At 43.5% G+C, this 22,443-nt stretch overlaps 1 protein-coding gene across 1 annotated transcript in view; it reads left to right on the top strand.

The window, feature by feature from the left end:
• Window positions 1-10,248: 10,248 nt before the first annotated feature.
• Window positions 10,249-22,443, top strand: part of rnd2 (Rho family GTPase 2) — a 75,430-nt gene continuing 63,235 nt past the window's right edge. The window contains exons 1-2 of the mRNA XM_055657179.1: window positions 10,249-10,548; window positions 11,057-11,144. Coding sequence (XP_055513154.1) covers window positions 10,264-10,548; window positions 11,057-11,144 — 373 coding nt within the window. The 5' untranslated portion in view covers window positions 10,249-10,263. The remainder of the gene's footprint in view (window positions 10,549-11,056; window positions 11,145-22,443) is intronic.

Below are 22,443 nucleotides of genomic sequence, written 5' to 3' on the forward strand. Positions count from 1 at the left end.
ACAAAATACACACTTGGCTCTTCGTCAAACTTTTAAACCATGTTTACATCAACACACTGGTTTACATAAAGCTACACAGATGGTCAAGGCAAGAGTCAAGTCAAGAATGTTTGATCGTCACATATACCAGCAACAGGACAATTATACTCTTTTTTACTGCAGCTTTACAAGCCCATTAATATAAGAACACAAAGATAAATATATAATAATGCAATTAATTAATAATCAGTAATGCTAGGTAATGCAGCATCGTCAAGGACTGCTCTCACCCCAGCCACAGTCTGTTTACCCTCCTACCATCCGGGAGGTGCTACAGGTCTCTCCGTTGCTGGACCAGCAGGTCCAGGAACAGCTTCTTCCCTGTGGCTGTTACATTACTCAACACTGTCCCTCGGTGATTGCCAGTCCCCCCCCCCCCCCCCCCCCCCCCCCCCCCACTCCTTCCCCCCAGAAAAATTGCACTTCTACGACTGTATGTATTTATTGCTCATTATTTATTGCTATTTATTGCTCATTATTCTATGTTCGCTCTTCTGGGGAGATGCTAACTGCATTTCCTTGTCTCTGTACTGTACACTGCACAATGACAATAACATTTGAATCTTAATCTGAATCTAACCAGGCCATAATACCACGAATCACAAAACAGAAAACAGCAAAAGCAGAAAACATAGTGTAACCAAAACACAGTCCAGTTTTACATCATTGTTGCTGAGGTAGGGTTATGGTTACTGTTGTGTAGAGCTCAAGAAACTCACGGTTAATGGGAAGAAGCTGTTCTTCATGGTTTTCGGGCTCCTGCACCTTCTTTCTGATAGTGGTAGTCAGATGAGATGGCAACGGGTGGTGCGGGTCATCGATGATATTGGCTGCCTTTTTGAAGCAGTGCCTCTGAGCCAGGCCACGTCTGAGCCAGGCCACGTCTGAGCCAGGCCATGTCTGAGCAAGGCCATGTCTGAGCCAGGCCATGTCTGAGCCAGGCCACGTCTGAGCCAGGCCATGATGCAACGTATTGCTGAATTGAACTGCCATGCACTCATTTTATGTGGGAAATAAAACAAGGCAATTTCTAGTGTTCCTGAGTTAAGTCACTCTCCAAGGGAATTTTACGTCTAGATGAAATATATGCTACGGTCAGTTTTCTGTGAAGGGACCCAAGTGAATAAACCTAAGCGTATATTTCAATGTAGCGCTGAGGAGTGCAGGAGAGTCTAAATTGTTATCTTTCCTTTGGGACCCTTATATTAAACTAAAGAAACACAGAGTGCTGTTTGAAAAAATAAAGGAAGTTCTATGCCCTATCCAAAATTAATTCTACACCAGGATATGAGCATAAACTGGGGCAGGTTAGTAAGTTTACAGATGGCACTAAAATTGGTGGTGTTCTGGATAGCCAGGATGGTTGCAAAGGTTAAAGTAGAGTATATTTCAGTTGGGAATTTGGGTGGAGAAATGGAAGATAGAGTTTAATCTGGACATGCATGAGGTGATGCATATTGGGAGGTGAAATGCAAAGGAAATTGTACTTTGATCTTCGAAGCATGTTCATTCCATGAAAGTGGCTATACAGGCGATAGCATGGTAAAGAACATGTTCGTCATGCTTGCCTTCATGCATTGAAAGTTCAGAAGCCTTGTGGCAGATGTATAAAAAGGTGTATATCTGAAATAAGCACAGACATTCTGGAAATATTTAGAATTCAAGTAGCATCAATGGAGTTAGAAAATTAGAGTGCAGTGCTTCTGTTCGCTGACTGGGTAGAGGAGGCCCTGAAAGTTAACTTGCAAACTAATTAATTGTTTTGATTGATTGAATGGGAAGGTACAGCATGGAAACAGACCCTGTGGCCCACCATGTCCATGCCGACCATCGATCAGGTATTCACACTTGTTCTATGTTATCCCGCTTTTGCACCACGTTAACTGCAATGAACAGAGGCCAAATTAACCAACAAACTCTCCACATCAGACAGCACCCGAGGTCAGGATCGAACCGCTGGTCTCTGGTGCTGTGAGCCTATGATGCTACCAGCTGAGCCACCTACAAATGACTATTTCAATGCCTGTCTCCAGAACCTTGCTGTACATTAAACTGAACTTCAGAATTTAGTATTTGCCCACAAAGGAGATGGCAAATTAATATATTTAATTAAAATATGATACACTTTACCATGCAATAAAGGATGGCTAAATACAATGCTTTTCTTTCTAGTTTTTCACGCAGCAAGCGATTTAAAAAAAAAAAATCACTTTTCTTTATTGAATTGCTGTGTCGTCGACGTGAAGTGACATTAAAACAGATAGAATAAAGGAACAAATTGTGTCCTGCCTGCTACATATTGTAATTGAAAGATAATCATTGAATTCCAAACATTCCAGCAAACAAAAAAAGCCGGTCCCAATTTGTCCTGTTTTGTTCTTGCTTCCAGTCCCCCCCCCACCCCACACGCCCCACCCCACACGCCCCACAATCAATCTGAAGACTGACATCACCTATCCGTTTTCTCCAGTGATGCTGCCTGACATGTTGAGTTACTCAAGCATTTTTTGTCTATCACAAGCAAACAATGTTTAGTTCAAGTATACAGAACAAGGACTCATAGAACTTTACAGAAACCAGCCCCTGGGCCACCCTGTCCATGCCAACCAAGTTGGCCTCCTGGGCTAGTCCCGTCTGCCTGCATTTGGTCTATAAGACTCTATTCCTTCAACCTGAAATGTTAATCCTGTTTTACATCTTACGATACGATACAATACGATCGAATTTTATTTATCCCAGGAGGGAAATTGATCTGCCAACAGTCATAAAAACACAAAATAAATGAAACTTGAAATTAACGTGCCGAGTGGAAAGGACTGGGGATGTGCAAAGATTGGGGACGGGGAGGTGGGGAGGGGAGTCAGTCTCAGTCTATCCCACGACACAGTGGGGGGAAGGTGTACAGTTTGATAGCCACAGGGAAGAAGGATCTCCTGTGGCGTTCTGTACTGTATCTTGGTGGATCCAGTCTGTTGCTGAAGGTAATCCTCAGATTCACCAGTGTGTCACGGAGTGGTTGAGCTGTATTGTCGGCAGTTTGCGGAGCATCATCTCCTCCAAGACCACCTCCCATGAATCCAACTCCACCCCAGGACGGAGCCAGTCTTCCTGATGAGTTTGTTGATCCTATTGGCATCCGCAGCCTTCGTCCTGCTGCCCCAGTGCACGGCAGGGTAGAAGATGGCACTGGCTACCACCGATTGGTAGAACATCTGCAGCATCTTACTGCAGATGTTGAATGAGCGGAGCCTCCTCAAAAAGTACAGCCGGCCCTGTCCCTTCTTGTACAGGCCCTCAGCGTCCCTGGACCAGTCCAGTTTATTATTATTAATGTTTAATGTTTTATGTGTCATTCCTAACTTTCACTGTATGTCATGTTGTTACATGCGGGTGGAGCACCAAGGCAAATTCCTTGTATGTGAATACTTGGCCAATAAACTTATTCATTCGTTCATTCATTTGTTTACTGTCCAGGTACACAGCAAGTTATTTGTACTCCTTGGTAAACTGCACATGCATATTCTGATCTGCTGACTGTTCCCAATGTTCAGCATCTGCAAAACTTTGCGCAGTAACTTGTTCATGGATAGGAAAGGTTTAGAGGAATACGGGCCAAGTGCAGCCAAATGGGACGAGCTTGGATTGGGCATCTGTGTCAGCATGGACACGTTGTGGCAAAGGGCTCTTTCCATGTTGTAAGACTCTATGACTCTAACTCTAATCAGATTTGAACTCTTGTTAAACTGAACTATTTAGTTGGTGTATAATATACTAGGATCCATGAAAGTGACAAACTTTATTTTTTTATATTCTCAAACTGATGAATTTCACTGATTTAATTATAACTTTCCATTTTTAATTATCTTCGCTGTAGATATCATCTCTTGTAGACATCCGTATTTTTGACATTTCTAATTACAATTGTCAGTTTTGTTATATTTTTGTCACCATTGTGTTTTTTTTCTGTCATCGTCTACATTGTGTACAGGGAAAACAAAATGCTTTTCCCACTTATTCATATTCTCAATTACTGTTCAGTTGTTCTGTTTAGTTTATTGTCACCTATACCGAGGTACAGTGAAAAGCGTTTGTTGTGTGCTATCCAGTCAGCGGAAAGGCAATACATGATTACAATCGAGCCACTTGCAGTGTATAGGGTGATTTCACCAAAGTTAAAATGAGTGTAGATCCCCCCTCACGTGACCGAAAAATTTAACTGGAGGACATATGTCACTTCGGTACATGTTAGTGAATGGGGAAACACGCACTTTCACACCCGTTAAAAACATGGAAAACGGCCGATTTTTGAGCTGAGATTTTCTGTGCTAGTCGGGGTGACCGTGAAGCGACCTAAATTTTCAGGCAAAAAGAAAGATAGAAAGTAAGGTAATTACAAGAGGGAACTGAAGGTGGAAAAACAGCGGAAGTGAACAGCCGACATTTGCCGTGGAGATTTAAAGGTCCAAAATATCGGGAATTATCGCGTTTGCTCGCTGAATTTCATCAAAAGTAAGGCATTATTGACACATTAAGGCAAACGCGATAATTCCCGATATTTTGGACCTTTAAATCTCCACGGCAAATGTCGGCTGTTCACTTCCGCTGTTTTTCCACCTTCAGTTCCCTCTTGTAATTACCTTACTTTCTATCTTTTCTTTTGCCTGAAAATTTAGGTCGCTGTGCTTCACGGTCACCCCGACTAGCACAGAAAATTTCAGCTCAAAAATCGGCTGTTTTCCATGTTTTTAACGGGTGTGAAAGTGCGTGTTTCCCCATTCACTAACATGTACCAAAGTGACATATGTCCTCCAGTTAAATTTTTCGGTCACGTGAGGGGGGAATCTACGCTCATTTTAACTTTGGTAAAATCACCCTATAGATACAGGATAAGGGATTAACGTTTAGTGCAAGGTAAAGCCAGCAAAGTCGGAACAAGGATAGTGCAAGGGTCACCATTGAGGTAGATAGCAGTTCATGACTGCTCTTTGGTTGTGGTAGGATGATTCAGTTGCCTGAGAACAGCTGGGAAGAAACTGTGTGTGTGTCCGTGAATCTGGAGGTATGCGTTTTCACACCATTGCCAAGTTTAAAGGAAATGTGCGGGGCAACTTTTTTTACAGGAAGGATGGCATGTGCCTGGAACACGCTGCCAGGGATTATGGTGGTGGCAGATACAATAGTGGCATTTAGGAGGCTTTCAGACAGACACATGGATATACATACGCACAGGGAATTGAGGAATATGGCTCACGTGCAGGCAGAGGAGATAAGTTTAACTTTGCATCTTGTTTGGCATGGACATTGTGGGCCAAAGGAACTTGTTCGTGTTGTTCTGTTCTGTGTTCCATGCATTTGATAAATGCCCTGCCTCTTGCTTTGTCACAATGTCACTTTTGCACTCGGATTCAGAATGCTTATTTTCCTCTCTATGGCATTTCAATCCTCCTCTTTCTCAACATATCTGTGCTTCCAGAATCTCCGTATGGTTGCCTGCGGTCCAGAACTCCATTCCTGTGCTGGCCATTTGCTCAGCCCGGTGCTTACAGAACCTTACAGTCACGTTGCTCTGCTTGATGCCGGGCTGTGCATCAAATCACTCACATCTGCCTTCAGCAAGACCAGCTGTCTCTAACATTATGATGTCTCTCCCTCCTGCTGATGAAAACCTCACATGTCTTCATCACCTGAGGACACATCCAATTCTGTGTCTCCTTCGGTACACAAAAAAAAATGCTGGAGAAACTCAGTGGGTGCAGCAGCATCTATGGAGTGAAGGAAATAGGCAACGTTTCGGCCCGAAACGTTGCCTATTTCCTTCACTCCATAGATGCTGCTGCACCCGCTGAGTTTCTCCAGCATTTTTTTTTGTGTACCTTTGATTTTCCAGCATTTGCAGTTCCTTCTTAAAAACTCTGTGTCTCCTTTGACAGCTTTAGACTTTAGCTTTTAGAGATACAGCACGGAAACACGCCCTTCGGCCCACCGAGTCTGTGCTAACAGCAATCACCCCGTACACCAGCACTATCCTACACACTAGGGACAATTTACAATTTTTACCAAAGCCAATTAACCTACAAACCTGTGTATCTTTGGAATGTGGGAGGGAACCGGAGCATCCGGAGAAGACCCACGCAGTCACAGGAAGAATGTACATACTCCATATAGACAGCACCTGTAGTCAGGATCGAACCTGGGTCCCTGGCATCATAACGCAGCAACTCTACTGCCGTGTCACTGTGCCACCCTTTCACCCTTCTGTCTGGAACCTTTGCACCTCCCTAGAAACCCTCTATCTTTAGCCAATGGTCTTGGTCCACCCTAACCTCTTCTTACCCTTTAAACTCCATCCCCACGGCTTCCAGATTGAAACCTCATCATTGCTCTTTGTCCAGCTGGCTATGAATATTTTTTATTACATTCTGTAAATGGCTCTGAAAGGAGCAGTCAGTTCAACGTAACAATGTTCCAGAGATGCGGCCTGTCCCGCTGATTTCCTCCAGCACTGTGTTTTGCGCAAAGATTCCAGCAGTTTCTTGCGTCTCTGAACAATGCCTTGTAGCGTTTTCCCCACTTCTCCTGTGTACATCCAATGAAGATCGAGAGAGATTCAAATACTCTCACTCAGGTGGGAGTCCATACCTGGAATGAGCTGCCTGAGAAGCGGATGCAGTTATGACTTTTAAAAGACATTTGGACAGTTATGTGGATAAGAGGGCTAATGGCTAAATGCAGGCAAAAAGAACTAGCCCAGTCTGCCAACTTGTTTGGCACGGATAAAGTAGACTGAAGGGCCTGTTTCTGTGTTGTAGTGTTCTATGACTCTTGGAACAGTTTCCCTTTAACAAGGAATGCAAGATACACAAGGACTGTTTACAAACTGTGTGACGATTATTATCTTTGTAAAATCAACTGCCTCTGGACTCTTGAACAAAACACAAAGTGTTGGAAGAACTCAAGAGGTCAGAGAGCATCCAAGGTGGGAATGAACAGGTGACTTTTTTTGGTTGGGGTCCCTTCTTCACACTAATTGAACTCTTCTTCCTCCGCAAGGCATTGAGGTTCAATTTCTTTATTACAAATGGCGTAAAAAAGTAAATAATTGATGCAGCACCTTTATCGTTGAAATAGATACTATATTTTTCCATTACTCATAATGGTCTGAGGTACATATCAGCACCAGTTTAACAGTACGGTGATCACATGTGCATTATGTCTTCTCTCTGGATGGGTGTGGGCAATTTTCATTGTGATTGAAGATAATTAATTATTACACTCAAGAGTCGTGTCGAGAGTATTTTATTGTCATAGGTCCGGAAATGGAACAATGAAATTCTTACTTCAGCAACAGAACAGATATGCAAACATAGTTCTCTGTAAACACCATAATAAACACCAACAAAGAAGTGTAGGAAGGAACTGCAGATGCTGGTTTACACCGAAGATAGACACAAAATGCTGGAGTCACTCAGCGGGTCAGGCAGCATTTCTGTAGAAAAGGACTAGGTAATGTTTCGGGTTGAGGCCTTTCCCTGAAGAAGGGTCTCGACCCAAAACGCCACCTATTCCTTTTCTCCAGAGATGTTGCCTCACCAACAAAAAATAATTTCAGTAAATAAAAAACAAACCATACTAGTGCAAAGTTAAAGGCAATGCTCCCAAGTCCATGCGGTTTGGAGCTTCCTGGAGACTGTAGTGTTAGATAGCTTGATGTTTGTTAGGAAGAAACTGCTCCTACATGTAATTTTCACTTTCTGGCTATGTTCCCATCCTTTGGGCCGGAGGTTCACGGCACCTGAGACCCGGGTTCGATCTTCACCTTGGGAGCTGCGGGTGTGGAATCTGCACGTTCTCCCTGTGACCACGTGGGTTTTGTCCAGGTGCTCTGGTTTCCTGCCACATTCCAACACCATGCAGGATTGTAGGTTATTGGCCTCTGTGAAATTACCCCATAATATGTAGGGAGTAGATGCATAAATAGGATAACATAGAAGGTACGCAAAAATGCCGGAGAAACTCAGCGGGTGCAGCAGCACCTATGGAGCGAAGGAAATAGGCAACGTTTTGGGCCGAAACGTTACCTATTTCCTTCGCTCCATAGATGCTGCTGCACCCGCTGAGTTTCTCCAGCATTTTTGTGTACCTTCGATTTTCCAGCATCTGCAGTTCCTCCTTAAACAGGATAATATAGAACATGTGTGAACTGGTGATCAATGGTTCCTGAGGACTTAGTAGGCTGAAGGGCCTGTTTCCATGCTGTATTTCAAAAATCTAAAACTTTAAAAAAAAATTGGGTTTGGAACTGAAGAGGGATTGAGACTTTGGTTGCACTAAGGACTTCGAGTTTGCAGCATTTGGTTAGCTTGGATTACAGTAACGAGCTTATTGTCTTATTGATTATTATATATTTATCTATGAGTTGTTGCATTTAGTTGTTGCATTGTGCAGTTAAACTGCACCAAGTAAGCATTTCATTGTTCTGTTGTTGGCACATACGACAATTAAATACTCTTGTTGATGTAAATCCACCTTTCACCACACTGTGGCACTGTCTGATGGAGTTGAAACACTTACCGTTTGTACAAAGTCTGACCCCGTGCCAATATATTTGAATGGATGTCTGCAATAATGGAATCGTTTTAATGCAACATTTAAAATATATACATGCATTTCCCTTTACATTATGGTTCCAAAAAATGATGGCAGTTTCTATTCCATTCATTTCAATTCCAGCCTGGGGTTTTCAGTCGGCATGTGTCCCAATTCCCATCACAATTACTGGAAACATAGAGGTCTACAGCAGGCAATCAGGCCCTTCGGCCCACCTTGTCCATGCCGACCAAGTTGGCATATTCCCAATTTCCTACATTTATGAGAGGTATAGATAGGGTAGACAGTCAGAACTTGTTTTTCCCAGGGTGGCTATAAGGTGAGAGGGGGAACTTTAGTGTAAAGATACAGCAGGGAAACAGGCCCTTCGGCCCATCGAGTCCACGCCAACCATCGATCACCCGTTCACACTAGTTCTACGTAATCCCACTTTCTCATACACACTGGGAGGGCAATTATACAGCAGGACAATTAACCGGCAAACCTGCACGTCTTTGGAGTGCGGGAGGAAACGGAGCACCCGGAGAAAACCCACGCAGGTCTCGGGGAGATCGTGCAAACTCCGTGCAAGCAGCACCCGCAGTAGGGATGGAACCCGGGGTCTCTGGCGCTGTGAGGCAGGAACGTTTAATGATGTGCGGGGCAAGTCTTTTACACACAGAGTGGTGGGGTCCAGGCACGTATTGCCAGGAGTGGAGGCAGAAACAATAGCAACGGCTATTGAGGCTTTTAGATAGGCACATCGAAGTACAGGGAATAGAGGGATATAGATCATGTACAGCCATTTTAACTTGGCACCATGTTCAGCACAAACATTGTGGGCTGAAGGGCCTGTTCCCGTGCTATGCTGTGCTGTTCAATATTTTATGTATGCAGATTGACATATTCTTGATCAATAAGGGTGTCAGGGGTAATGTGGAGGCAGGAGAATTGGGTTGAGAAGGAAAGATAGATCAGCCATGATTGAATGACAGAGGCAACTGAGCCATCCTACTAACAACTAGAGAGCAGTCCTGAGCTACTGTCTACCTCATTGGAGACGCTCGGACTCTCTTTGATCAGACTTTACTGGCTTTATCTTGCACTAAATGTCGTTCCCTTTATCATGTATCAGTACACGGTGGATGGTTCGATTGGAATCACGTATTGTATTTCCGCTGCCTGGTTTGGTCGCAACAAAAGCTTTTCACTGTACCTCAGTACACCTGACAATAAACTAACGACTATGGGCCGAATGGCCTAATCCTGCTCCTATAACTTATGAACTTAAATTCGTTCCAAAGTCCTCTTATCCAGATATCTATCCAAATGTATTTTAAAAATCGAAGATGGACACAACATGCTGGAGTACCTCAACGGGACAGGCTGCATCGATGGAGTGTGGGAATGAATCGAGGCGAGGTCGAGGCAAAAGTCGGATTGAAATCAGCTTCTATAGTTTGGGAATGAGTGCCGTTTGCAGTGTTTCGAGTAAAGTTGGAGACTTGATGCAGTTTGTTTGAATCCACTCCGCTCGTGTTAATGTAATCATGTCACCACTAAAGGCACGCCCAGATGCTGCTCCCTGTTTGCACACATCGCTGGGACACGGCCACTTGATTGGTGTTCCGCATGTGAATGAGGCTGGGAGCCCGGGTGCCCGAGCGAGAGCGAGAGAGAAAGAGCGACTCAGTAAGGCTGGAGCAGGCAGCCGAGAGGGAACCGCAGGCCAACCAGCCTCCTTCTGTCCACTACACGCACTCCCGCTTCTGCGGGATACCAACCTCTCTGTTCATGAACAGAGGCTCCAAGAAACAAGCCATGGAGAGCCAGGTCTCTCGCTGCAAGATTGTGGTGGTGGGTGATGCACAATGTGGGAAAACCACTTTATTGCACGTTTTTGCCAAGGATTGTTATCCAGAGGTTGGTGTTATTTTATTTAATATATATCATTATTTTGCGCGTTGTATTGTGATTATTTAGCGCGTTGTTTAATGATCTGAGATTTGAACGCACAGTATGATTTATTAAGATGTTCACAGTAGGCTGGAAGGGGGATCTCGTAAACTAAATGTCCCAAAACAGTGTACACACACGCTGCTCTCTCTCTCTCTCTCTCTCTCTGTATGTCTTTTCTATTCTAAATCGCTAAACTTTTTAAAAGACAAATATGACAGTAATGGGTGTGAAGGTGTGTAAAAGTTCAGATTGAAGTATTTCCTAATCTGTATTTTGATCTTCCAAATATCCATTCGCCCTCGATAGCAAGTTTTTAAAATTAAAACAGAGAGGATGCTGATTTTAAGTCTTGTCTTCGTGTTAAATTAATTTGCTGCAGTTGCGTGTTAAATATTTAACTCGTGTTCTGGAGCCACGTTGCCCGTTCTCCTATCTCGTTGTTTAACTCCGCGCAATGTGTCTTTCACTCCAGAACTACGTCCCCACGGTGTTTGAGAACTATACGGCGAGTTTTGAAATTGACAAACAAAGGATCGAACTCAACATGTGGGACACTTCAGGTCAGTGAATCTTTTGGTCTTTAAAGGTAGCACTGTATAAATGATGGAGGCTCTCGACCCGAAGCGTCACCCATTCCTTCTCTCCAGAGACGCTGCTTGTTCCGTTGAGTTACTCCAGCATTTTGTGTCTATCTTCGACGTGTAGACTGTATCAACAAGGGCCGGTGACTCTCTGTGGTCTCTGTATCGTTGCTGCCCGGTACCTGAGCGGTCCCTCTCACTTTCTCTCTCTCTCTCCCTCTCTCTGTGTGCTGGTGGTGCTAGCTGATCTGAGGTGAAGCGCAGACCCGTGCGCCACTGCGCAAATTCAGCGCAACTCCCGTATCCAGATGCTGACACTCGCAGCTTGTTCTAACCGACTGGAGATCGTGCATCTCAAGCCTTGTTTTTAAATCAATGAAACCCTCAGACACAGCCACTGATGGGACGTGTAACCGGCTCTCCCGTGTTCCGGGCTACATCTGAACACTTGCATTGATTTGCTTGTAGTCCACCTGCATTCACTGTTGGACAGGTTGAGATTAATGTGGACGTGCGGTAGATATTTTAGCGGATGGTTATTGACTGCGAGGAGGGGCGTTCATTCATTAAACGATCGCTGGGAATCTTCCAAAGCGGTTACAAGTTACAAGTTCCGCAAAGATCCCGCAGCTCCGTCTATGCGTTGTGTCTTGCTCGAGTATTTTTGGTGTTTGGACGCAAAGTGCCGGAGTAACTCAGCGGGTCAGGCAGCATCTCTGGAGATAACATGACGGGAGACGTTTCTGGTCGGGACCCGTCTTCAGACAGGGTCCCGACCCAAAACATCCCCCATCCTTTTCCCCCAGAGATGTTGCTTGACCCGCAGTTACTCCAGCACTTTGTGTCTATCTTCAGTGTAAAGCAGCGCCTGCGGTTCCTCCCTGCACCCGGGTTGTGTATACAGTATAGTTCGCTCCCTGCACCCGGGTTGTGTATACAGTATAGTTCCCTCCCTGCACCCGGGTTGTGTATACAGTATAGTTCCCTCCCTGCACCCGCGTTGTGTATACAGTATAGTTCGCTCCTTGCGCCCGGGTTGTTATTTGGTCTCTTCTATCCGACCCTGGGCTTGGCCTGAAAGGGATTTGGGAGAAATGTGTCACCTTGGATTAGTTTAGAAATACCGCCCGGAAACAGGCCCTTCGGCCCTCAGAGTCCATGCTGACCATCGATCACACTAGTTCTATGTCATCCCACTCTTTCCCCATCTACTTCTTACGTGCTGGGGCGATCTACAGAGACCAATTAACATATAACCCCGCACGTCGTCGGGGGTGTGGGAGGAAACCCACGCAGTCACAGGGAGAACGTGCAAACTCCACACAGTCAGCACCCGAGGCTGGGATCGAACCCGTGTCTCTGCCGCTGTGAGGCAGCAGCTCGACCCGCCGCGCCACTTGCTGCTCAAATTGTGGGTGGGGTGGGTTTGATGTTTGGGGAGCGGGATCGCCAGTGAGAGAGGTGGGAGTTGTGATCTATTGGTAGATTCCCAAACAGAAATTGACAGCTCGTGTCTGATCCGCGCTGGGCTGTAAACATCCTTCACTTCGCTCCTCACAAACAGCAGAGACATTGCCCCAGGTACACGCGGCCGCCGATGCTGGGGGAAGTCTGGGCCTTTCCAGAATCCCCTTGGGGAAAACTTGAAGAGGAAATTAATTTCGCAAAATTAAAATAAAACTATTTAACACCAGGCGCACCAAAATACATTGCTGGTGTTCTATGTATTATCTGCAAACGGTGCAGCTCCGAAGCTGGCCACGGGGAGGCGACCCATAAAGTCACACAGCACGGAAACGAGCCTCTCGGCCCAACTTGTCCGTGATGATCAGGAATACTGCCGATGTCCACCACTTCTATCTTCACCCACCTCAGAGCAAGACCGAGGGAGGAGTGGGAGGAGGAGGAATCTGAGGGATTCCACTTCCTAAAATATGAATCTTTCCAGCTACTCTAACAGGAGTGTTTTGAGTTTGCGGGTCACGTCTATTACTGCCCTTCCTAAAGTTGTCATGAGTCAGGCTCTTAAGAAAGCAAAAAAAATTGCCAATATTGTTCTTGGACATCGGGACTGTTCCATTGCCAACATCTCGCTTGTATTGTATCTAGTAAGTTGCACTACATCAACTTACAACGCAAAAGGTGCAGGGTGGAAATAGCAAGTGCCACATTTCTCCAGGAGGTTCATTGTTTATAAAGAGCGACTTCAAGTTGCCTATGTCTGAAACAGTCTGGAGTTTAACCACATTAGACCCTGGTAACTGAAAGCGCGTTTGACAAACAGTGGAGTGACTGAAGCTGAGTTTGACTGGAGGCTGTAACTGAGTTTATTTATTGTCATGTGTCCAGCGAAAAGCTTTGGTTGCGTGCTAACCAGTCAGCAGAAAGACAACAAATACATGATTATAATTGAGCCATTCACAATGTACAGATACAAGATAAAGGGGGTAAAGTGAGAGTTTATTTGAATATTTGCACCACTGAAGATGTTAATTCAAGGTCTTGAATACAATAACATTCTGACAATCTGATAAACTACTAAATAGTCACACAGCCACCACCTTAAACATTGCAAGGCGGGTATATTTTTAGTTCCATGCAGAAGTGCAAATGATGTAAGCATTCTCATTGATTGCAACAACCTCGTCACTCATTTGGACGGCTTGGCCTCTGTCGTTCTCAACTCAATGACCACCAGAACATGTCAATGGCTGGACTCCACAATGAATAGATGGGAGCAGCCTCCTGTGGGCTCATAACCTGCAACTGAACACTTCCAAATGGAAAAGGCAGCACTCAGAGAGGTTGGATGGCCCTTGCTCCCAATGGGGAAACCAAATCCCCTCTCTCAATTCTAGAGCTTGGTGTCTCCTAAGGCCAACATATCGATTCACTTAATGTCTTCAACCTGGAGGATCCCTTTCCTGTTGTCATTTGTCCTTCATTTTGGATGTTCAATAAATTATTTACAGGAGTATTTACACTTTGGAGGGGAGACATAATGAATTATGGGTCAATGTTTTTCTTAATCTGAACTTCCATTATATTTCTCTGTACTGTTTATTATAAGCGAATATATAATTGTAAGGTTGCTGGTTATTTTCACGCAGTGTGATGGAGGGAATGATTTTTGCTTCCAGTGGCTGCTATTTAGAGCATCTCCCCAGAAAAACAGAGACCTGCTAGCTGTTTGTGGAGCAGGAATTAGGACCCAGCGGAGGTTCCTTCCATCGTGGCTGCTCCCTGCTGTCCCTTTGAGTTCTCTTTCACATGAGGAGCATTGTCTGAAGCTACAATGAGCCTTTCCAAAGATGAATTCCTGCATCTAATATAGCCTAACGAGAGCTTGAAACCACAGCTTTCGCCCTTGAAGATCATCTTTCATGTTTAAAGTGGCCGAGGTTTGTCGCTGTGAAAGCAAAGGCTGCACTTTTCCATGTTTCTCTTCTCTGTCACTGGGGATTTATCCTGCAGGAAATATGAACTGCAAGGATTTGCATTGATTTATTTGGTTTCAATGACCATAAAATCTGAAAGACCATAAGAGGGGAAATACTGTGTTACCAAGGCATGTTTAATAGGGTGAGTTAGTGCACTTGTAATTGATTTATAAAACAAGGTCCTAATTAAATTTAATAGATTTATAAAGGATCCTTGCAGCCTTTTTGCCCCCAATAGAACATTTCGGTTAAATTTGGTTTTACCAGTTCCAGCCCCAGTCAGCACCTACTAGCGACAGCTTCCTCAATTTTGAAGCTTTCCTTTTCTGAAATGTTTACCCTGTAACGTAATAGTAAGAGTAACTAAATAAATAATCAGAATCGACTAATTAAACCGACTCGCATTATAAATTTATTGTGTATATTTTAAAATATAATCTGACCACACTGAAAATATGCAACAGGGGAGGAGATGATTGAAAAGAGCAACACTTTCTAAATCTGTGTCAGTGGTCTAGATTCTTTACCATCTTTTCTCATCACTGATACTGATGAAAGAGCCATCAGTTTTTTTGCTAATAATATTGCAGTTTCATCTTGCAGCAGATTTCAACAAAGTCCTTTTTACACACCAGTAGCTTCTAATTAAGTACAAAATCTTTTAGTACAAATTAACAGGGGCGGCGCAGTGGTGCAGCTGGTTGACCCTGGTTTGATGCTGACTTTGTGTTCCGTCTGTGTGGAGTTTGCACGTTCACCCTGTGACTGTGGGTTTCCTCCAGGTGCTCCGGTTTCCTCCCATATCCCAAAGACATGTGGGTTTTTCTAGTGTAAATTGCCGCTAATTTGTGGGGAGTGGATGAGAAAGTGGACGGGTGATGGATGATTGGCATGGACTCGATGGGCCAAAGGGTCTGTTTCCATGCTGTTTATTTCAATCAATTCACTCAGTCAAACTATTAGTTGCTTCATGACCTACCATTTCAAATTATTTAAGTACACTTGTTTTTGCCTGCCTACTGCATCTAATTGCTGTTTAGTTTAGTTTTGAAATACAGCGTGGAAACAGGCCCTTCGGCCCACCAAGTCCACGCATTACCAGAAACCCATGTATACGATCCTACACATACTAGGGACAATTTACAATTATACCAAGCTACAAACCTGTACGTCTTTGGAGTGTGGGAGGAAACCCAAGACCTCGGAGAAAACCCACGCAGGTCACAGGGAGAACGTACAAACTCCATACAGACAGCACCCGCTGTCAGGATCAAACCCGGGTCTTTGGCGCTGTAAGGCAGCACCCCCAACGCTACGCCACCGTGCCACCTTTTTGTAAGGTAACCATAGAAAGTATTTTGTTTTATTTCTCTATAACACACAGAAAATTAAACCTATCTTCTGAATTCATTCATGGAATATTTTGTAAACCTGAGTCAAACTGGATTAAAAGTTTGAGAATAAGGAGTAAGCCATTTAGAACGGAGATGAGGAAACACTTTTTCTCTCAGAGAGTGGTGAGTGTGGAATTCTCTGCCTCAGAGGGTGGTGGAGGCAAGTTCTCTGGATGCTTTCAAGAGAGAGCTAGATAGGGCTCTTAAAAATAGCGGAGTCAGGGGATGTGGGGAGAAGGCAGGAACGGGGTACTGATTGGGGACGATCAGCCATGATCACATTGAATGGCGGTGCTGGCTCGAAGGGCCAAATGGCCGACTCCTGCGTCTATTGTCTATTGTCTAAAAGTCTGTTCTTATAAATTTAAAGTTCTATTTTGGTATTTGGCTGCTCATTTGAGTGTACTACATTATTTTTGATGGGATGGGAAACTAATCCCTTGCCTTGCGCAGGATTCTGTGGTTTCTGATAACAAATTTGCTCGAAGAATGTTGATGAGATTCGGTGCATGAATAGACGAGGTCTTAATTCAGACCTCTTGTTAGTTCCCAGAGCTATGGGCACCCACTGTTGATGGAAGATTGATTGAAAGTGGATGCTAATAAACACCACATCCATTTTAGCCGCATTCCTTGCAACCTGTGCTTTCATTTAATTTAGATGAATCCAAAATCTTACAGTAACTTCTTTGAAATTGTTACTGTTAATCCTGAAAGGGGTTGGGGAGGTATAACACACAGCAATTTATTTTCAAATTGCATTAACTTTGTCAGTTTTACCAACTCATTATCAACGCAATACAATTTTTTTTTCTGATGACCTTAGAATTCAAAATGCACTGAATTTAAATTACGTTGCTGTAGTTATTATTTAATATAAATCTGGAATGTTGCCGAGGTTTGTCAGAGAGTTGATGTTAATCAAATTCATTTTGCAACAGACCTAGAATTCTAATTTCAGTGAGGTCATCTTGTCAGTCCCTGATGCAGTAATCTGGCCAGGGTCACCCAAAGGTGATTTGCACATGGGAGATGCAGGGTGAGTTTCTGGAGTGATTCTGAATGACCCAGATATAATCCTTGTCCTTATCACTCTGCAAAATATTGAGCTTTCAATTCTGCTTCCTTCAACTCAACTCCCCTTCTTTCAACTCAATTCAACTCAACGGTTGAATTTCCAGGGAATGGCCATACACAGATACAGCATGGGAACATGCCTTTCTGCCCATCGAATTTGTGCAGCCCATCAACACACTGATCACACTTTGTAGTCACCCTCCATTCCCATCAAGTCCATCCAGATTCTATTATTCGTCTACAAACTAGGGGGCAATTACAGTTTCCTATTATCCTATCAATGTGCACAGCTTTGGGGATGTGCCCGATATACGAGAGGAAGTTCCCATATTCAGAGGGAGAATGTAACAGGCAACACCCGAGGTCAAGATTGAAGCTGTGTCCTTGGCACTGTGAGGCAGCAGCTCTCTGCTCTCTGCATCACTGTTCCACTAGTTGGCTATAATTAGCGAGATGCGCACTAACACATTGTGATCCATTGGTGCAGCTCTGAGCACGAGCTGAATCCAAGTATCTGGATGTTTGGGCAAAGTTGGAATTGGGATGTGATGAAGTGTCATGAAATTGCTTAACTCCGAAATATGTATGCAATGGTAATTCCCATGATATGATTCCCAGAATATACTTGAACTGGGTCCTAGAGAGCTAGTGAATCCTATACGTGCATAGTAGCACAGTTGAGCTGGTGCATAGAACAGACACGGGTGGTATGAGCTGCCAGAAGAAATAGTTGAGGCAGGTACATTAACTACATTTTAAAGATATTGTGACAAGCACATGGATAGAAAGGTTTAGACGGATATGGGATTAGCTTAGATTGGGCATCTTTGTCGGCAATGAGGGCCTGTTTCCATGTAGCATGACTAGTTTCTGTTACAAATTGCTGCTTTTTGGAGAAAAGAAAATGTAGAAATGATCCATTTTTGCCCACAAACCCACTTTCCCCTCCATATCCCTGCTGCCTCCTCTCCACATGATTGTTCCTGTATCACTTCCAAAAGGCTTCAGGAATTTGCATGGGAGAAAAACAATGAGGAATTTTAACCTCAGAGAGTTGGTCTGTTTCACTGCAGTCAAGGATTAAATTCTCAAAAACCAGCAGCAGTTTGGATATGCTTTATTGGTTTACTAACTTGCAAGTTTAACCCAAGCATTTTTTACAGCAATTGGAAATCCCTGCCAAGGAGACCGGTTGCCAATTTAAAAATAGGAATTTCCTTATTTGGAGAAACTTTGTTCCCCAACTCTTGTGAAACTCACCAGAAACAGAATGGCATTGGATGGGATGTTTAAGAAGGAACTGCAGATGCTGGAAAAGATCGAAGGTACACAAAAATGCTGGAGTAACTCAGCGGGTGCAGCAGCATCTATGGAGCGAAGGAAATAAGGCAACGTTTCGGGCTGAAACCCTTCTTCAGACGTTGCCTTATTTCCTTCGCTCCATAGATGCTGCTGCACCCGCTGAGTTTCTCCAGCATTTTTGTGTACCTGGCAGTGGATGGGAATTGAGAAGCTGAAAATATAATCGAATAATTCCTCTTAGCAGGTAAAGCAGACCAATTCCAAAAGACGTAGTCTATGTTTCTGGACCTATTACAAGTATGAGGTGCAATAGTAATTAAAAAAAACAAATATATAAATAAGTGGTATCAGGACCAGGTAACGGGAGGTAAAACAACAAAAACAGACTTGGTTGGTAGTCCCCTTTCTGCGGAGTTTAATGTTATAATAGAGCGATTGTTTTTATTTTCTTTTTCTTTCTTTTCTAGGGTCTATTTTCTCACTTTACTTCCTTCTCTAACTTCTTTTCTAAGGGGCTTTCTTTTCCCAACACTCTTGCACTTCACGACTCTTGCGCACTTTCTTTACTTGCCTTACTTCTACCTTTTTCTTAAAGCTCAAAAAAAATGAAGCGGTACAAAAAATGCATTAAGATATATGTGTTGTGTAGTATTGTAATTTACCGTACTTCTAATAAAAATATAATTAAAAAAAAAAAATATATATATATATATAATCGAATAATAAACTCTCTAACTTTATATTTACTCTTGTTGAGCGAAGGAAAAGCATTGTTGTTCAGTATCCATACTTTGCAAATTGGTTTGGTCCCTGTAGTTTGCAGGTCTCCATCAAGACTGAAAGGTTGTTGCTCATTGCAGGACCCCGAGGGAAAATGGACCCGATAATGACAGGAGCCTTGGAATCTGTGGGAGTTACCTACTGACCCAGCTGAGGCTGCAAGAAAGCAAGACCTTGTGTTAGACAAGAGGTTGAAGGAAGTTGGAGTAACTCAGCCGGTCCAGGCAGTATCTCTGGAGAAAATGGACAGGTGACACTTCGGTTCAGATGAATGGTTCTGACCCGAAACATCGGCCATCCTTTTTTCTCCAGAGATGCTGCCAGACCAAGTGCTACTTCAGCACTTTGTGTCTATCTTCCCTCTATATATTCCCTCTGAATCGGCCCTTATCTTACACCCCTTCATCAAATCTCCTCTCAAATTTCCTCACAGGAAGCCTAGATCCCTCATCCCTGGAACCATCCCCAGTAAATGTTTTCTGCATTCTCACTTCTGTACATTCAAATCCTTGCTAAAGTTTGGTGACCAGACTTGGATACAAAGGTCCAGTTGTAGCCTGACCAATGTTTTGTTGAGGGTTGTCGCATCTTTCCAGCTTTTGTGCTCTTAGCTTGTAGTTGTAAATCCTAGAATGGTTTAATAATGGCAAAAAAAAACTTACACTGACATTTTGGAAAAATACATCGATACCAACGCTTAAAATGTGGATTTCAAACATGTCGGAAACCTTACATCTTGAAGAAATGCGATTCCTCCTAACAGACAAAGTAGACCAATTCCTAAGGATTTGGTCTCCATTTGTCGACTTCTTACAAGCATAAGGTGCAACACAAACGTAGAACTGATCCGTTTCAGGACTGGGTGAATGGTGGTCAAGAGTAACACATAGCTATCTCTCCTTTATTCTTCTGTTTTCCACCTCTGCTTCTTTTCTCTTCATTTTCTTCCACTTGTCATTTTCCTTTTCTCACTTTCTGATATCACACACTTCTCTATTTCTTTTCTATTCTCTTTTGGTCTCCTTTTTATTGTTAAAATTTAAAAAAAATAAGAAGCTGTACATGAACTGTAACGTGTTAGTATATACTAGGTATCTATAGTACCATATTGTTGTACTTACTTCTAATAAAAAAAATAATAAAAAAGTAAATCCCAGAAACATTTTTGTGGCAGATAAATATTCTCCCAATAGTGAACATTGGGAAATTCTGTGGAGGGTGAGATATTGTGCCTGAGTCCCTTTACTTTAGACAAATGCACAGTTCAGTTCTGTCCATCTGTCTCGGGTTGCTAAAGTATCCAACATTGCTCAGAATACAAGGAAATGCTGATTGCAACACAGGGGCATTAAATCTGTTCCACTAACAATATCCTCTATAAGAGACGATCTTAAAACTGATTCTATCACAATTTACACTTGGGAGGCTGAGAGTGGTGTGTGTGTGTGTAGGGGACATGGAGAGAGAGGTTAATTGAGTAGCATTCAGGTTTTGAAAAAGGAAGATAGATAGGCACCTCCGTCACAAAGCAGCCCATGACGCCAAGAGCAGCACTTTGACCCGATGTTAAGGTGCCCTAATGCTCTCTTGATGCATTTGTTTAAATGAACTGCTCTGTTATCTCAAACGACAGGCAGTTATTCAATTTGTGCCGAGGAGCTGCTCCACAGTCCAATTCAACCACGCCGTGGTCTGGATGAATGTTTTCCAGAATAAACTAAACTGGCTGCCACAGTAGTTCAGTGCAGCTGCACTTTGAGCCAAGTGTCTGGGAACACCACCAGAGATCCTGTTTACTCTGGAGCGTCGGAGGTTGAGGGGAGACCTGATAGAAGCATGGAAAATGAGAAGAGTCATCGATAGGGTGGCAGTCAGAACCTTCGATGTCAAAGGCTAGAGAAATCAGCTTTACGGTGAGAGGGACAAAGTTTAAAGGAGTCTTGTGAGGAAAGTTTTTTTTTACACAGAGTGGCGGATGGCTCATAGATATGCAGGGATTGGAGCGATATGGATCACATACAGGCTAGTTTAGGGGAGATTATCCTAACTGGCATCTCGTTAACACGGACATTGTGGGGTGAAGAGCCAGTGCCTCTGCTGTATTGTTCTACATTCTAAATCTACGTGGAAGGAATTCCATTGCCTATTCCAGTCTGGTTACAACTTTCTTTTTTAAAAGCAATTATTTCATTCACTTCATTAAGATTGTCACTGCCGGGGCAGAGTGGAGTGCGGGCAGCTTGTTCTCAGAGCAGATTTATCCAGGACTCTGTACACAAGCTGCCTATGTCTCTTGTCAGCCTGAGAACCTACAAAGGTCACGACCCCCTTGACCCCCCCCCCCCCCCCCTGTGACCTGCGTCTTTCTAAAACCAGATAACGGGCTGAGCTTTTGCCCCCTTGATTAGCAATCCCAATTAATTGATTAAGGACCTAGAATGCAGATTAATAAAGAGAAACGGACCCCGAGAACAAAGGCTCGACTATTAGTGCTTTGGAAGCAGCGCAAACCACTTTAGCCCACACACAATCAATGATCCACTTAGTGGAAAAGATTGAATTGTGCTTTAATAAATCATAGTCCAATTGCAGAACCAAATGACACTAATGTCAATTTAACAGCAATGCCCCTCTCCAAACCCTGACCCACACAGGAAATGTCACCGGGACAATACAGCCCCTTTTTATGGCTTTCATTGGTCTCATTATTTTCACATGGAGTTGAAAACCCTCTTGGCATTCTCAGCAGCTCACAGATTCTATAGCTTAAGCCTTGAGTCTGTGAGATAAAATCAAGGGTCAGGAATGCCTGTGGTTAAGGATAAGTCAATGGCTATATTTGCAGATGGGTGGTGGATACAGTCTTCTTCCATATGATATTTTAGTCAAGTATTAAGTAACAGATTGTTGGGTCTGAACAGCTTCAGCTCTGAGTCGGTGGATAGCACATTGTCAGGAGGTTGTAGATTTGAATCCCCACCCAGGCCCATGTTGAAATCTAGACTGATAATCAGTGCGGCACTGTCGGAGAAGCTGCCTGCTGACTTTAAACAAGGATCCCGTCTGCTCTCTCTCGAGTAGTTATGACATATTGAAGAGAAGCAGGGGTGTATTACTGATGTTGTGGGCAATATCTATCCTTCAATAAATATGATAAAATCGCCATGTGTTATTGTTTTGCTGTTTCTGGGAAGTTGCTATACACAATTTGATGTGTTCCCCATGTAACAAGAGTGAAGATAATTCAAAAGGGACTTCATTTGCCTTCGGGCAGTGTGGGATAAC

The sequence above is a fragment of the Leucoraja erinacea genome, chromosome 27, assembly GCF_028641065.1.
Source record: "Leucoraja erinacea ecotype New England chromosome 27, Leri_hhj_1, whole genome shotgun sequence".
In the NCBI taxonomy this organism is placed as follows: Eukaryota; Metazoa; Chordata; class Chondrichthyes; order Rajiformes; family Rajidae; genus Leucoraja; species Leucoraja erinaceus.